Here is a 16,707-nt window from a genome sequence, read left to right as displayed (position 1 = left end):
CAAATATTAGCAGCGATGTAATTCCAACATTCGGCTATCGTATTTGTTTCTGTGTTACAGAGCAGGAAATATTGGAAACAGTGAGTAGGTCAGATGGCCTCTGTGTAGAAAGAAATGGGATTCCTGATTCAGTCAATGACTGTTCAACCCAGAACAATGGTCCATTTTCTCTGAGCTATTGATGGCATTTCCAATCAGCACAGTTGGAACTACAAAACATCTCCTTCTCAGGGAATCACAACTCGGAACATGTCATGTTAAATCTAGTAGAGCATCCAACACCCTTTAGATTTCAATGGGGGTTGTAAAACAAAAGATTTGAAAATAGGTTATCCTTACTGCTTACTTTAATGGTTTAAAATATATACTATTTGTGTTCTTGGATGCTTTTTCTCAACATTTTACAGTCCTGTTCCAAATTGTTAATTTTAATTTTTTTCAATTAATTATATCAAAAATTTTAAGAATATTTTAATGTCTCCAAATTATAGAGATATTTTAATTTTATTGATAACACCTATGGCTTTTACAATGGCAAACCCCGTCTCTAGATTCTCAGTGTAACAAATGCCATCAGTGGTTAATCAAGGTAGTACCTCCTGACTGCACTACTCCAGTTCCTCGTGCCATACTGGGGTAGGCTCTCCTCTTCTGGACAAGCAGTGTGCACGTAGAGGATGGAGGATCATGGGGGAGAAGAACTTCTAGACAGTGGCAAATGTATTTTCTTTCTACAGATGGTGCTTTCTTACCTTGTTATGCATTGCCAACATTTTCTGTTTTGAGATTTTCTGAATCCATATTATTTTGCATTTGTATTTAGTTTTGTACCATCAGTACCAAGGGTTACAAGGATCGTTGACTAAATATCCTCACGAACAGTATAAAACCAACTAGTAGGAACAACTTTTTAATTAACTTTCCCGGCAGATATAAAGTACTTTTAGTAATCATCAAATTAAATTCGACACTGACAAAGGTAGAGAACCATCACTGGCAACCAGATTTCCCAGAGTTTGAACCACTTATAATTAGAGCATTATTACTATAGAAAGTGCAAGGCCAAATCTTTCATAATTATATGCACCATTATTCTGACTACGTTTCCTTACACCATTTGCATCACCTCTAGTTTAAAAGACAGTTTAATTCTCCAATGAAGTTGATTACTTTTTGAACTTAATCTTGACAAATGTTTGTATACTCCACATTTTCTATCTGTTATTTGGCTTTACACCACCCAGAAACCACATCAGAACCTTTCTAAGGAGAGGAAAGAACTTTCATTTAAATCTGAATGCCACAGATCAAATGAATTGCCTCCAAGATAACCTGATTTTTTTTTGGAGATAACTATATCCATTCCCTTGTGTGATGTTTCCTTGTCATACATAATATTGGAATGGAAGGTAAAGCTATTACTTTTTCAATAGTGTGCAGTGTTCCCTACTTTTTATAATTGTTTTCCTTCCAGAAAAGTGTTGATAGCTGATTCTATTTTTATATCTAAGTTCTTGAAGTATTGTTGTCAATTTGCTTCAATGAGTGTACGTTCTTCAACAGATGAAAACCATTCCTTCCGATCATTATTCTGTTCTGAGTGCAAACATCTATCACAAATTTTTATCCATAGGTATATGTGTAAATTAGCTTTTCATGCTGTTATTGGCACTTTGGTCCTGAAATATGGACCCTAAGTTCTGCAGTTTGGCCCAGCCGCTTCTCCACTGAAAGCCAGAAGAAACAAGAATGCAATGTCTCTTCCACAGATACAGCAATGAGAGGGCAAAAACAAATTGCTCAATGCAGCTCACAATCTCAGAGCTACATGCTTTCTCAGGAGAGGCAAACTAAAAAGATGAGAACAGAACGCTAGGAGACTTTGGGAAGAGAATAATGGCAATCTACTCTTTGACCCAGAAATCCAATCAAGCAAATTTCCAGGAGTCTACAATTACTAGTGAATTTTCATCCATTCAATATTCTACAACTCAAGTTTTTTGCTCACATGGAAACCTAACTGGCCTGCTTTGGAAGACAGAAAGCTTGTGGCATATGGGGGAGCCTGGTTAGTGGGAGGGGGGGGGGGGTGAGTTGTGAGGAGGATCCAGAGAGTTGATTTGGACAAGTTGGATGAGTGGAAGAATACATACAGGCACAAACTAATTTGGAGAAACATAAAGCAAACCATTTTGGTTCTATAAACAGAGTCTTTATTACCTGAGTGAAGGTAGACCAGTTAAAAGCAAGGTGAAACAGGACTTGGATACCCTTGTACACTTTATACTGAAAGCAAACACTCAAATGCAGCAACTAATTAGGAAAGCAAAGAGTATTTTGGCCTTCACTGGAAGAGGATATGAGTACAGAAGCAAGGTTATCTTGCTGCATTTGTACCTTGCTGGTGTGCCTGTTCTATAGTTTTTGTTTTCAGTTTTGGGTCATCTTATCTGAGAAAGGATGTTCTTGCTACGGACAGAATGTATTGTGTTTTTACTAGACTAATCCTTGGACTATCAGGATTAATGTATAAGGAGAGCTTAGGCTGGTGAGGCTTATATTTACCAGAGTATAGAATATTAATAGTGAATCATATAGAAACCTATAAGATCTATAACATTTTTGCAGAGTCAATACAGAGAGGATGATCCTAATGACTGGAGAGTCTAGAAATAGGGGTTTCAATCTCAGATTATAGGGAATGCCATTGAGAACTGAGATGAGGAGAAATTTGTACACATGGGCAGTGTGAAAATGTGGAATTCTCAACCACATAATGCATTGGAGGCCAAGTCATTGAGTGCATTCAAGAAAGAGGTAGATATATTCACTTAATGCTAAAGGGATCGAGTAATATGGAGATGCAGCATACAGAAATAAATAATCAACCATAAACACATATTGCAGATGCAGGAAGTCCGAGCAACACATATAAAATGCTGGAGGAACTCAGCAGGTCAGGTAGCATATATGGAAATTAATAAACAGCCGATGGATCGGGTTTCCTTCTAACTGGAAGTGAAGAGCGAAGATGCCAGAATAAAAAGTTGGTAGGAGGGTAAGGAAGGTGATAGATGATAGCTAGAAGGTGATAGGTGAAGCGAAGTGGTTGAGAAAGGTAAAGAGCTCGCAAAGAAGGAACTCATAGGAGGAGAGTGCACCGTGGAAGAAAGGGAAGAAGGGGGTGATAGACAAGTGAGGAGAAGAGATAAGAGGCCAGAGTGGTGAATAGAAAAGGGAAGAGGGAGGAGAAAAAAATGCTGAAAGATCAATCATGCATATTTGAACAGGTCTAATGAGCTGAATGACCATGCTATGCTCTTATTTTCTATGTTTCTACACATGTCCTAGCTATAAACTCTTGGGATCAAAAAGAATACAAGATAACATTATACTAGTCAGAGACCATGACCTTGATCATAGTTCTATGCTTTCAAAACTTATCTTTTCTGGAGGTGAGAGACAAATGAGCCAACCCTCCTCCCCTCAGAGTTGTTCGCCAAGGCTGAGCTACAGGTCCGTTGGAGATGTACAGCTGGACCTATGTCCTAAAATACCCTAACAACCTTGACAGCTCCCTGCCTTTATTGAAATGCAGATAATGTAGTCCAAATAGAATTAAATAAGAAAAAGATTTAAAAAATTAATATAACTTAAGTATTTGACCTCTCCCTTAAGGTTGGAAACACTACCAGAGTGAATGGTGTAGGGCAGCAAGCCCAGGCGATAAGCTGAGGGGTTGGCTGTTAAGGCACTCTGGCCACTCCAGGGTGTGATAGCATTGCACTGCTGGGTACAATAGCAAAGGGGAAGAAAGTCAGATGAATTGCAGTTTGCTTTTGAAGTATCTGTTTAAATTTGCAGTTACTAAAACTATATCCAAGAGTGAAGCAAGATTCACTGATATCTGACCTCCAAGTCATTTTGGACTTCTGTCTTTGACCGTGTATACGCAGAAATCCAAGGTGAACTGAGCTGTGAATGTATGACAGTGGTGCTTCTCTACCAGATCAATAGTTCATAGACAGTAAAATTCTATCCCGTACTTTCTGATGACTTTAAGCTATTTAGCTCAAAAAGACTAGTAATATCAACTATACTGTATCTATTAACCTTGTCTTTTTAAAGAGTGCTATGTTCCTGAAGGTCTTTATTTCTTCAATGAAAAAGGCTCCTGTTGCCTCATCCCAGTGACTAAAACCAGTAAAAATAGAATGGGAATTTCATCAGAAAAAATACCACCCTCCTCTTCTGTAAACGTATCAGAAAATGAGTGAATAGGATTGAAATCCCATTTATTCACATTAATACATTTTGAACTTCCCATCCAAGGAAGTCACAGTGGTGTAGGTTAAGCTATTCTGAGGAAATTCTTAGCCTAAGTATCATTTTTATGCATTACCAACTCTGCTTTCCCAATATTTACTTGCAAATCATCAGATATTATACTCTGATAAACAGGAAAATAAGAAATGTTATTTACGCTAAATTATCTAGAAATCTACCGTAACATATGAAAAGTTAAATGTTGACTAAAACTGGTTTGGATGTGTAGCTGAAATGAAAAATCTTTTAAGCATTGGCGGATAACATTTAATTCACTCAACACTTATGAGAAAAATATTACAATGCCACAGGAGAAGCGATGGGTATTGGGACTGACAGGCAAAGAGCTGTTGTGATGAATGATCTCCTCCAAAGTTGTAACAATTCTATGAGTCAGTGAATGATGTATTAAATGACGCACCTGCAGATTGTTTTTCAAAGGTATATTTTTATATTGCAGTGTAGGCAGCACTGTGGCATGGCTAGCAGAGCTGCCGACCTGCTGGTGTGCTGCCTTCACATTCTCTCTGCAGCCTTGTAGATTTCATAGTTTCCCTCCAGGTCCCAAGGATGTGGTTGGCTCTAGGTTACATTACCCCCAGCGTGTGGGTGAGTGGTAGAATCTAAAGTGAGTTTATGGAAAGGTAATGAGAACAAAATGGGATTAAAGTAAATTTAGTGTAAATGGGTATTCGTTATTTAGTGTGCAATCAGGCTGAAAAGCTTGTTTTCACTGTGCACAGCTCTATATTCCCAAAACTTTTAAATTTTATCTATTTTAAAATTACCAACTGGGACTATGACAATTTTAAGAAGTAATTCCATTTATCTAATCTTTGAACTTCTTTTTCAGTTTTGGTGTGACTCTGAAAAATCGAAAACTGATAAGAACCAAACGTTCAATTCTACTGCCAAGTGTACAGATATATGCTTCTATCCCGAGGTACTCAAACACTCTCTTATCAGCATGCTTGACTTTATTCTTTTAATTATACCAGCCTGCTCTTTGTTCAATCTTAACAGTCTGACTGCATGCGTTGTATTTGCAAAATTACATGCACCAGGACTTTTGCGCATCCAGGCATAAACAATTCTGCACCGGTGCCAAATCATTCTTGAGTAAATAAATGAAATATTCACTACTTAGAGATTAATTTCTTTCTTTGATATATATGAACATATTGCTTTGCTTTCTTTAAGCAGAGAGTTTTGGATGTAACAAGGTGGGTTGTGTTGATTAAGGGATGAAACACCTAGCCATGTTATCATCTAGTAACAATCCTACATAAAATTCTGCAGATGCTGTAAATCTGAAATTTAAAAAAAGCACAGGAAATGCTGGAAGTACTCTCCAAGTCAAAAAGTAGAGGGAAAAACAGAATCAATGTGTCCTATAATGACCTATCACCAGATTTGGGAACAATTAGACACAAAATAAATTTAAAACTTCAGGGAAAGCAGATAGGTTGGGGGCATGAAAAGATGAAGAGAAGGCATGTGATACCAGCTGAAAAAGGATGGTGCATAACATCAACTCTGTCTAAGGGAGGTATGTAAACTGCAGGAGACACATATACTTCTGACACCATCATAACATTAAGCCAAGAAAGATGGAAATGTTAGATACGTCCTTGGCATGCCTTATTATCCTATATTATTCAACTGGACATTGAATCAGAAGGTTGTATATATTGCGGTAAATCAGGTGCAGTCGACTTTATCAATCTTTATCCAAGCAGGAGGAGGCCAAATACAGGGAGCTCGGAGTTGAAGTGGGATGAGCTATAAAAGTATTAGTCACCTGAATCCTCAAGATTGAGCAGAAATAGTCTGCAATATGGTCACCGAGTCTGCGTTTGGTTTTCTCAGTGTAGTGGAGAGAATAGCAAGGCTCTTCACATGGCCTTAGACCACCTGGACAATGCAAACACCTACATCAGGATGCTGTTCATCGACTATAGCTCAGCATTTAGCACCATCATTCCCATAATCCTGATTGAGAAGTTACAGAACCTGGGCTTCTGTACTTCCCTCTGCAATTGGATCCTTGACCTCCTAATCGGAAGACCAGAATCCATGCAGATTGGTGAAAATATGTCGTCCTCGCTGACAATCAACACTGGTGCACCTCAGCTCAAGAACCATCTATAAATATGCTGATGATGCAACCGTTGTTGGTAGAATCTCAGATGCAGATGAAAGGGCGTACAGGAGCGAGATATACCAACTAGTGGAGTGGTGTCACAGCAACAACCTTGCACTTAACGTCAATAAGACAAAAGAGCTGATTGTGGACTTCAGGAAGGGTAAAATGAAGGAACACATACCAATCCTCAAAGAGGGATCAGAAGTGGAGAGAGTGAGCAGCCTCAAGTTCCTGAGTGTCAAGATCTCTAAGGACTTAACCTGATCGCAACATGTCAATACAGCTACAAAGAAGGCAAGACAGCAACTACTTCATCAGGGGTTTGAAGAGATTTGGCATGTCAACAAAACACTCAACAACTTCTATAGATATACCGTGGAGAGCATTCTGACAGGCTGCATCACTGTCTGGCATGGCGGGGGGGGGGGGGGTGCGGGGAGGGCTACTGCATAGGAAAGAAAGAAGCTGCAGAGGGTTGTAAATTTAGTCAGCTCCATCTTGGGCACTAGCCTACAAAAGTACTCAGGAGATCTTCAAGGAGTGGTGTCTCAGAAAGGCAGTGTCCATTATTAAGGACCTCCAGCACCCAGGGCATGCCCTTTTCTCACTGTTACCATCAGGTAGGAGATACAGAAACCTGAAGGCACACACCCAGTGAGTCAGGAACAGCTTCTTCCCCTCTGCCATCCAATTCCTAAATGGACATTGAGTCCGTGAACACTACCTCATTTTTTAAAATATATATTATTTCTGTTTTTGAACGATTTTTAATCAATATACATATACTGTAATTGATTTACTTATTTATTTATTTTCTTCTATATTATGTATTTCATTGAACTGCTGCTGTTAAGTTAACAAATCGCATGACACATGCCAGGAAAGCGAGGATGTAATTGATCAAAGTTGCAGGGAAGTAATCACCCCGAAGTTGCAGGAGGTGAGTAGCCGGGTGAGTGTCAGGAGAAATGGAAATAGACAGTTAGAGCAGAGCAACCCTGTGGCCATTCCCCTCAAAATCAAGTAAACTACTTTGGATACTTTTGTGTGGATGACCACCTGGGAGAATGCCACGGCGACCAGGTTACAGGCACTGACCATGGGTCCATGGTGCAGAAGGGAAAGAGAGAGAAGGGAGTGGCAGTGACAGGACACTTGATATTGAGGGGAACAGACAAGAGATTCTGTAGACATGAACAGGACACCCAGATGGTATTTTGCCTCCCAGGTTCCAGCGTCAAGGATATCTCGGATCATCTCTACAACACTTTGGAGAGGGAGGGAGACTTGGTACATATTGGTACCAATGACATAGGAAGGAAAAGCACTGAGGTCCTGAAAAGAGAATTTAGAGAGTTAGTTAGAAAGCTGAGAAGCAGGACCTCCAGGATAGTAATGTCTGGATTGCTGTCTGTGGCACGCGCCAGTAAGGGCAGAAACAGGATGATTTGGCAGATTAATGGGTGGCTGAGAATCTGGTGCAGGGGGAGGGCTTTAGGTTCTGAGATCATTGGGATTTCTTCTGCAGGAGGTATGACATGTTCAAAAGTGATGGGTTGCACTTGAACCCGAAAGGGATCAATATTCTCGCAGGCAGGTTCGTTAGAGCTGTCGGGGAGGGTTTAAACTAACTTGGCAGGGGAGTGGGAACCGGAGTGAAAGGACTCAGGAAAGGATGGATGGTAAAAAGTAAAGATAGCATGCAGTCAGATTGTCAGGAAGGGCAGGCAGGTGATAAGACTTAGTTAGCCAACAAGCTGAGTATCAAAACATTAGGGATGCAGAATCAGAAAGGACAGCAAATACGGCACTCAAGGTATTGGATCTAAATGCTCATTGTATAGAAATAAGGTGGATGATCGTGTTGCAATATTACAGATTGCCAGGTATGATGTTGTGGCCATCACTGAATCGTGACTGAAGGGTGGTTGTAGTTGAAAGCTGAATGACCAATGTTACACATTGTATTGGAAGGATAGGAAGGTAGGTAGAGGGGGTGGTGTGACTCTACTGGTAAAGAATACCATCAAATCAGTAGAAAGATGTGACGTAGAATTAGAAGATGTTGAATCCTTGTGGGTTGAGTTAAGAAACTGCAAGGGTAAAAGGATGCTAATGACAGTTATATAAAGACCTCCCAACAGTGGCTGGGAGGTGGACCACAGGTTACATCAAGAAATAGAAAAGGCAAGTTAAAAGGGCAATGTTATTGTAGCTATGGGAAATTTTAACATGCAGATTTATTGGGAAAATCAGGTTGGTAATGGATCACAAGAGAGTGAGCTTGTTGAATGCCTAAGAGATAGCTTTTTAGAGCAGTTTGTCATTAAGCCTACCAGGGAACCAGCTATACTGGATTGGGTGTTATGTAATGAACTGGAAGCGATTAGGGAGCTTAAGGTAAAATAACCCTTAGGAACCAGTGATCACACTCTGATTGAGTTCAACTTGAAATTTGATAGGGAGAAAGTAAAGTCTGGTGTAACAATATTTCAGTGGAGTAAGGGAAATTACAGTGGTATGAGAGAGGAGATGGCCAAAGTAAATTGGGAAGAGCTGCTGGAAGAGATGTCAGCAGAGCAGCAATGGTGTGTGTTTCTGGGAAAAATTAGGAAGGTACAGGACATGTGTATTCCAAAAATTAGTCCAGCAGCCATCTCCTTGTCCCCATTATTATTTCTCCTGCCTCATTTTCTAGCACTCTTATATCCACTCCCATTTCTCTTTTATTTTTAATATACTTGAAAAAATTTTACTATCCACTTTGATATTATTTGCTAGCTTGCTTAAGTATTTCAGTGTGCCTGATGTAGTGATTGAGGAAAGAGAAGTGGGCAGAGTTACTATTACAAGAGAGAAGATGCTCAAAAAGCTGAAAGTCCTAAAGGTACATAAGTCACCTGGACCAGATGAACTGCACCCCAGGGTTCTGAAAGAGCTAGTGTTAGAGATTGTGTTACCAGGTTCGGATATGGCCCAAGTGCGGAATGAGAGACGCTAAAGCAGGTCAATAGTTCACAGACTTTAATGCAAATAGTGTTATAGGGAAAATAAAACAATAAACGCTGGGCCAAATAGGGCCGTTAACTAAAACTCTCAAAAGGAAAAAGAAGCCTACACTGGGCTGAAAAGAACATTTAAACAATAAACAAATACCGCTAGTCTTCAGAGTCAGTTGACTTGAAAGCCCATTATCTCAGGGAAGGCTGAAAGTAATCCAGCAGCGAAGCATTGCTACGCTCTTTCCAAGTCTCAACAAGCACTTTGACGATATGTATAGAGTTAAGTACTGTCATGATTAAATAATAATTAGCTGACACGTGCAAATTCACAAGCGCAATTGCCGTATCTACTACGCTGCCAAATCCGTGGTTGTGACAGATTGTGGTGGCATTAGAAATGATCTTTCAATTCTCTTCAAATTCTTTGAAGTGATTACAAGTAGGATAGATAAAGGGGATGCAGTGAATGTTGTATATTTGGACTTTCAGAAGGCCTTTAACAAGGTGCCACACATGAGGCTGCTTACCAAGTTAAGTGCCCTTGGTATTACAGGAAAGTTACTAACATGGTTAGAGCATTGGCTGATTGGTAGGAGACAGCGAGTGAGAATAAAAGGATCCTTTTCTGGTTGGCTGCCAGTGACGAGTGGTGTTCCACAGGGGTTGGTGTTAGCACCACTTCTTTTTATGCTGCATATACATGATTTAGATGATGGAATAGATGGCTTTATTGCCAAGCTTTCAGATGATACAGGATTGGTGGAGGGGCAGGTAGTGTTGAAAAAACCATTAGGATGCAGAAGGACTTAAACAGATTAGAAGAATGGGCAAGAGAGTGGCAAATGAAATACAATGATGGAAAATGCATGGTCATGCACTTTGATTGTAGAAATAAATGCGTGGACTATTTTCTAAATGGGGAGAAAATCCAGAAATCTGAGATGCAGAGGGACTTGGGAGACCTTGTGCAGAACACCCTAGAGGTTAACTTATAGGTTGAGTCAGTGGTGAGGAAGGCAAATGCCATGTTAGCATTCATTTCAAGAGGTCTAGAATACAAGAGCAAGGATGTGATGCTGGGGCTTTATAAGGCATTGGTGAAGCCTCACCTTGAGTATTGTGAACAGTTTTGGTCCCCTCATCTTGGGAAACGTGTGCTGGCATTGGAGAGGGTCCAGAGAAGATACACAACGATGATTCCAAGAATGGAAGGGTTATCATACAAGGAACATTTGATGGCTCTGGGTCTGTACTCGCTGGAATTCAGACAGATGAAGGGGGATCTCTTTGAAACCTTTTGAAGGTTGGAAGGCCTAGACAAAGTAGATGTGGAAAGGATGTTTCCCATGTTAGGAGAGTCTAGGACAAGAGGGCTCAGCCTCAGGATAGAAGGGCGCCCTTTCAAAACAGAGATACAGAGACATTTTTTTAGCCAGAGGGTGGTGAATTTGTGGAATTTGTTGCCACATGCAGCTGTGAAAGCCTGGTCTTTGGGTATATTTAAGGGAGAGATTGATAGGTTCTTGATTGGGCGTGGCATCAAAGGTTACAGGGAGTAGGCCGGGAACTGGGGTTGAGGAGGGGATCAACCATGGTTGAATGGCACAGCAAACTCAATGGGCCAAATGGCCTAATTCTGCTCCTATGTCTTATGGTCTCATGGTCTTATAATAAACCTGATTCGGATGATTCTGACCTCCAAATGCAGAATAATCTGAAGGAAGAAGCCACTGTTTCACCTAGTGAGTGGTTTTATGGGTCTCGTTGACTAGAAGAGGGAATGCCAAAAGATGAGGACTGCAATAGAATCCGCTTTAAGAAGGTGGAAATCAATTCAGAGCATCTCAAAAGGAAACTTCCCAAGAGGAATACTGAAAAAGGTGAAACTATACCTACTGGTTTCATCTAATTGAAGATGTCAGAATATACAAAGAATAATTTGTTGTTGAATTTGGGCAGATAGGGTAGAAAGTAAGGATGAGGAGAATCCTGTCCTGGTTCTGGGAAGAACAAGGATATCTAAGCAGGAACAGGAAATATAGAACAGATGTGAATTATAGCCTTCTCACAAAAGCAGTAATTTCAAGTCCACAAACACAATAACTTGGGCTTACAAAATATACTTTGAATGTGTAAGATCTTTTCAATATGTCTCATATTAGGCAATGTAAAATCAATATACAATACCATGGGACTTATTGTGAGGAATGTTAAGAATTATCCTAAGGATGGGCAGACGATGGGGAAAATGGAAAAATGAGTTGAAGGAGAACTGAGCTGGAGAAATGCAGAGGTAGTTTTTATCTCCACACAGGAGTAGATTTGAACATAGAACATAGAAAACCTACAGCACAATACAGGCCCTTTGGCCCACAATGCTGTGCTGAACATGTATTTACTTTAGAAATTACCTGAATTTTTCTATTTTCCTAAGCTCCATGTACCTATCCTGGAGTCTCTTAAAAGACTCCATCATATCCACCTCCACACCATTGTCGGCAGCCCATTCCACACACTCACCATTCTCTGCATAAAAAAAACTTATCTCTTACATCTCCTCTGTACCTACTTCCAAGCACCTTAAAACGGGGCCCTCTCATGTTAGCCATTTCAGCCTTAGGTAAAATCCTCTGACTATCCACACAATCAATGCCTCTCATCATCTTAAACCCCTCTAACAGATCACCTCTAATTGAAGGAGAAAAGGCCAAGTTTCCTCAACCTATTCTCATAGGGCATGCTCCCAATCCAGGTAACATCCTTGTGAATCTCCTCTGCACCCTTCCTATAGTTTCCACATCCTTCCTGTAGTGAGGTGACCAGAAGTGAGCACAGTACTCCAAGTGAAGTCTGACCAGGGTTCTATATAGCGGTAACATTATAACTCGGCTCTTGAACTCAATCCCACGGTATGACTTCTTAACCACACAGTCAACCTGTGTAGCAGCTTTGAGTGCCCAATGGACTCAGGCCTCAAGATCCTTCTGATCTCCGCACTGCCAAGAGTCTTACCATTAATACTATATTCTGCCATCAAATTTGACCTACCAAAATGAACCACCTCAGGGTTGAACTCCATTTGCCATTTCTCAGCCCAGTTTCTCATCCTATCGATGTCACGCTGTAACCTCTGACAGCCTGACAGGGAAAAGGCAGGGACTGGGTATTGATAGTGAATGATCAGCCATGATCTCAGAATGGCGGTGCAGACTCGAGGGGCCGAATGGTCTACTTCTGCACCTATTGTCTATTGTCTATTGCCTTCCACACTATCCAGAACACCTCCAACCTTTGTGTCATCAGCAAATTTACTAACCCATCCCTCCACTTCCTCATCCAGGTCATTTATAAAAGTCATTAAGAGAAAAGGTCCTTGAGGCACACTACTGGTCACCAGCCTCCATGCAGAATATGACTTGTCTACAACCACTCTTTGCCTTCTGCCTGCAAGCCAATTCTGAATCCACGAAGCAAGATCCCATTGGATCCTATGCCTCCTTACTTACTTAGTAGGCCTTGCATGCAGTATGTTATCAAATGCCTTGTATAAATACTACATCTACTGCTTCATCTTCATCAATGTATTTAGTCATGTCCTCAAGAACCCCAATCAGGCTCGTAAGGCATGACCTGCCCTTGACAAAGCCATGCTGACTATAAAGATGGGACAGAGAAGAGGAGAGCTGTTGTCATTGGAGACTCTATAGTCAGGGGAGCAGACAGCAGATTTTGTGGACATGGGAAGGAAACCCGCATGGTTTGTTGCCTCCCGGGTGCCAGGGTCCGGGATGTCTCTGACCAGGTGCATGACATCCTGGTACGAGAGGGAAAGCAACCAGAAGTCATGATACATGTTGGTACCAATGACATAGGCAGGAAGAGGGATGAGGTCCTGAAGTGTGAGTTTCAGGAACTAGGCAGAAGGCTGAAGAACAGGACCTCGCAGGTGGCATTCTCAGGATTGCTGCCAGTACTACATGATAGTGATGGTAAGAATTTGAAGAGATGGCATTTGAATGTGTGGCTGAGGAGTTGGTGCAGGGGGCAGGGTTTTAGATTTTTAGACCATTGGGATCTCTTCTGGGGAAGGTGGGACATGTACAAATTGGATGGGTTGCACCTGAACTCAAGGGGGAGCAATATCCTTGCTGGTAGGTTTGCTAGCATGGTTCGGGAAGGTTTAAACTAATTTGCAAGGGAGATGGGACCCGAAGCAATAGAGCAGTGAAAGAAGTGCATGGAGTAAAGCCAGATTTAACATACGGAGAGGCTTTGAGGAAAGAGCAGCAGAATAAAGGGTGTAGAGGTAGTAAGGTAGAAGGGCTAAAGTGTGTGTACTGCAATGCAAGAAGCATCAGGAACAAAGGTGATGAACTGAGAGCTTGGATATATACATGGAATTATGATGTAGTGGCCATTACAGAGACTTGGCTGGCACCAGGGCAGGAATGGATTCTCATTATTCCTGGATTTCTGTGCTTTAAAGGGGATAGAGAGGGGGGGAAAAGGAGAGGAGGGGTGGCATTACTGGTCAGGGATACTATTACAGTTGCAGAAAGGGTGGGTAATGTAGCAGGATCCTCTTTTGAGTCAGTATGGGTGGAAGTCAGGAACAGGAAGGGAGCAGGTACTCTACTGGGGGTATTCTATAGGCCCCCTGGTAGCAGCAGAGATACAGAGTAGCAGATTGGGAGGCAGATTTTGGAAAGGTGCAAAAATCACAGGGTTGTTATCATGGGTGACTTTAACTTCCCTAATGTTGATTGGCACCTGATTAGTTCCAAGGGTTTAGATGGGGCAGAGTTTGTTAAGTGTGTCCAGGATGGATTCCTGTCACAGTATGTTGACAGGCCGACTAGGGGGAAATGTAATACTAGATCTAGTTTTAGGTAACGGACTGGGTCAGGTCACAAATCTGTCGGTGGGTGAGCATTTGGGGGACAGTGATCACCGCTCCCTGACCTTTAGCATTATCATGGAAAAGGATAGAATCAGAGAGGATAAGAAAATTTTCAATTGGAGAAGGGCAAATTATGAGGCTATAAGGCTAGAACTTGCGGGTGTGAATTGGGATGATGTTTTTGCAGGGAAATGTACTATGGACATGTGGTCGATGTTTAAGGATCTCTTGCAGGATGTTAGGGATAAATTTGTCTTGGTGAGGAAGATAAAGAATGGTAGGGTGAAGGAACCATAGGTGACAAGTGAAGTGGAAGAAGGCAGCATACATGAGATTTAGGAAGCAAGGATCAGATGGGTCTATTGAGGAATATAAGGTAGCAAGAAAGGAGCTTAAGAAGGGGCTGAGAAGAGCAATAAGGGGGCATGAGAAGGCCTTGGCAAGTAGGGTAATGGAAAACCCCAAGGCATTCTTCAATTATGTGAAGAACAAAAGGATGACAGGAGTAAAGGTAGGACCGATTAGAGATAAAAGCGGGAAGATGTGCCTGGAGGCTGTGGAAGTGAGCGAGGTCCACAATGAATACTTCTCTTCAGCATTCACCACTGAGAGGGAACTTGGTGATGGTGAGGACAATATGAGTGAGGTTAATGTTCTGGAGCATGTTGATATGAAGGGAGAGGAGGTTTTGGAATTGTTAAAATACATTAAGACGGATAAGTCCCCAGGGCCTGACGGAATATTTCCCAGGCTGCTCCACGAGGCAAGGGAAGAGATTGCTGAGCCTCTGGCTAGGATCTTTATGTCCTTGTTGTCCATGGGAATGGTACCGGAGGATTGGAGGGAGGCAAATGTTGTCCCCTTCTTCAAAAAAGTTAGTTGGGATAGTCCAGGTTATTATAGACCAGTGAGCCTTATGTCTGTGGTGGGAAAGCTGTTGGAAAAGATTCTTAGAGATAGGATCTTTGGGCATTTAGAGAATCATGGTCTGATTAGGAACAGTCAGCATGGTTTTGTGAAGGGCAGATCCTGTCTAACAAGCCTGATAGAGTTCTTTGAGGAGGTGACTAGGCATATACATGAGGGTAGTGCAGTGGTTGTGATCTACATGGATTTTAGTAAGGCATTTGACAAGGTTCCACACGGTAGGCTTATTCAGAAAGTCAGAAGGCATGGGATCCAGGGAAGTTTGGCCAGGTGGATTCAGAATTGGCTTGCCTGCAGAAGGCAGAGTGTCATTCAGATTGGAGGGTTGTGACTAGTGGTGTCCCACAAGGATTTGTACTGGGACCTCTACTTCTTGTGATTTTTATTAAAGACCTGGATGTGGGGTTAGAGGGTGGGTTGGCAAGTTTGCAGACGACACAAAGGTTGGTGGTGTTGTAGGTAGTGTAGAGGATTGTCAAAGATTGCAGAGAGACATTGATAGAATGCAGAAATGGGTTGAGAAGTGGCAGATGGAGTTCAACCCAGAGAAGTGTGAGGTGGTACACTTTGGAAGGACGAACTCCAAGGCAGAGTACAAAGTAAATGGCAGGATACTTGGTAGTGTGGAGGAGCAGAGGGATCTGGGGGTACCTGTCCATAGATCCCTGAAAGTTGCCTCACAGGTAGATAGGGTAGTTAAGAAAGCTTATGGGGTGTTAGCTTTCATAAGTCGAGGGATAGAGTTTAAGAGATGCGATGTAATGATGCAGCTCTATAAAACTCTAGTTAGGCCACATTTGGAGTACTGTGTCCAGTTCTGGTCCTCTCAGTATAGGAAGGATGTGGAAGCATTGGAAAAGGCACAGAGGATATTTACCAGGATGTTGCCTGGTTTGGAGAGTATGGATTATAATCAGAGATTAAGGGAGCTAGGGCTTTACTCTTTGGAGAGAAGGAGGATGAGAGGAGACATGATTGAGGTGTACAAGATATTAAGGGGAATAGCCAGAGTGGACAGCCAGCGCCTCTTCCCCAGGGCACCACTGCTCCGTACAAGAGGACATGGCTTTAAGGTAAGGGGAGGGAAGTTCAAGGGGGATAGTAGAGGAAAGTTTTTTACTCAGAGAGTGGTTGGTGCATGGAATGCACTGCCTGAGTCAGTGGTGGAGGCAGATACACTAGTGAAGTTTAAGAGACTACTAGACAGGTATATGGAGGAATTTAAGGTAGGGGTTTATATGGGAGGCAGGGTTTGAGGGTCAGCACAACATTGTGGGCCAAAGGGCCTGTACTGTTCTATGTTCTATGTTCTATGATTTGTTGGACAACAATGTTATTCATTAATTGCTTTCATTCAGCTAGCAATGCTAGAAAGGTGGAGTAAAAGCTAAGCTACATAGTTTGAA

At 41.7% G+C, this 16,707-nt stretch overlaps 1 protein-coding gene across 3 annotated transcripts in view; it reads left to right on the top strand.

The window, feature by feature from the left end:
- adcy8 (adenylate cyclase 8 (brain)) overlaps window positions 1-16,707 on the top strand; it is a 129,668-nt gene that overhangs the window by 78,987 nt on the left and 33,974 nt on the right. For all 3 annotated transcript variants that reach the window (XM_059980008.1, XM_059980017.1, XM_059980001.1), the window contains exon 11: window positions 5,180-5,269. In XM_059980008.1, the coding sequence (XP_059835991.1) occupies window positions 5,180-5,269 (90 nt within the window). The remainder of the gene's footprint in view (window positions 1-5,179; window positions 5,270-16,707) is intronic.

Source organism: Hypanus sabinus, chromosome 1 (assembly GCF_030144855.1).
Source record: "Hypanus sabinus isolate sHypSab1 chromosome 1, sHypSab1.hap1, whole genome shotgun sequence".
Classification (NCBI taxonomy): domain Eukaryota; kingdom Metazoa; phylum Chordata; class Chondrichthyes; order Myliobatiformes; family Dasyatidae; genus Hypanus; species Hypanus sabinus.
The sequence above is the reverse complement of the archived record's forward strand: the minus strand, read 5'-3'. Positions and strand labels throughout refer to the sequence as shown.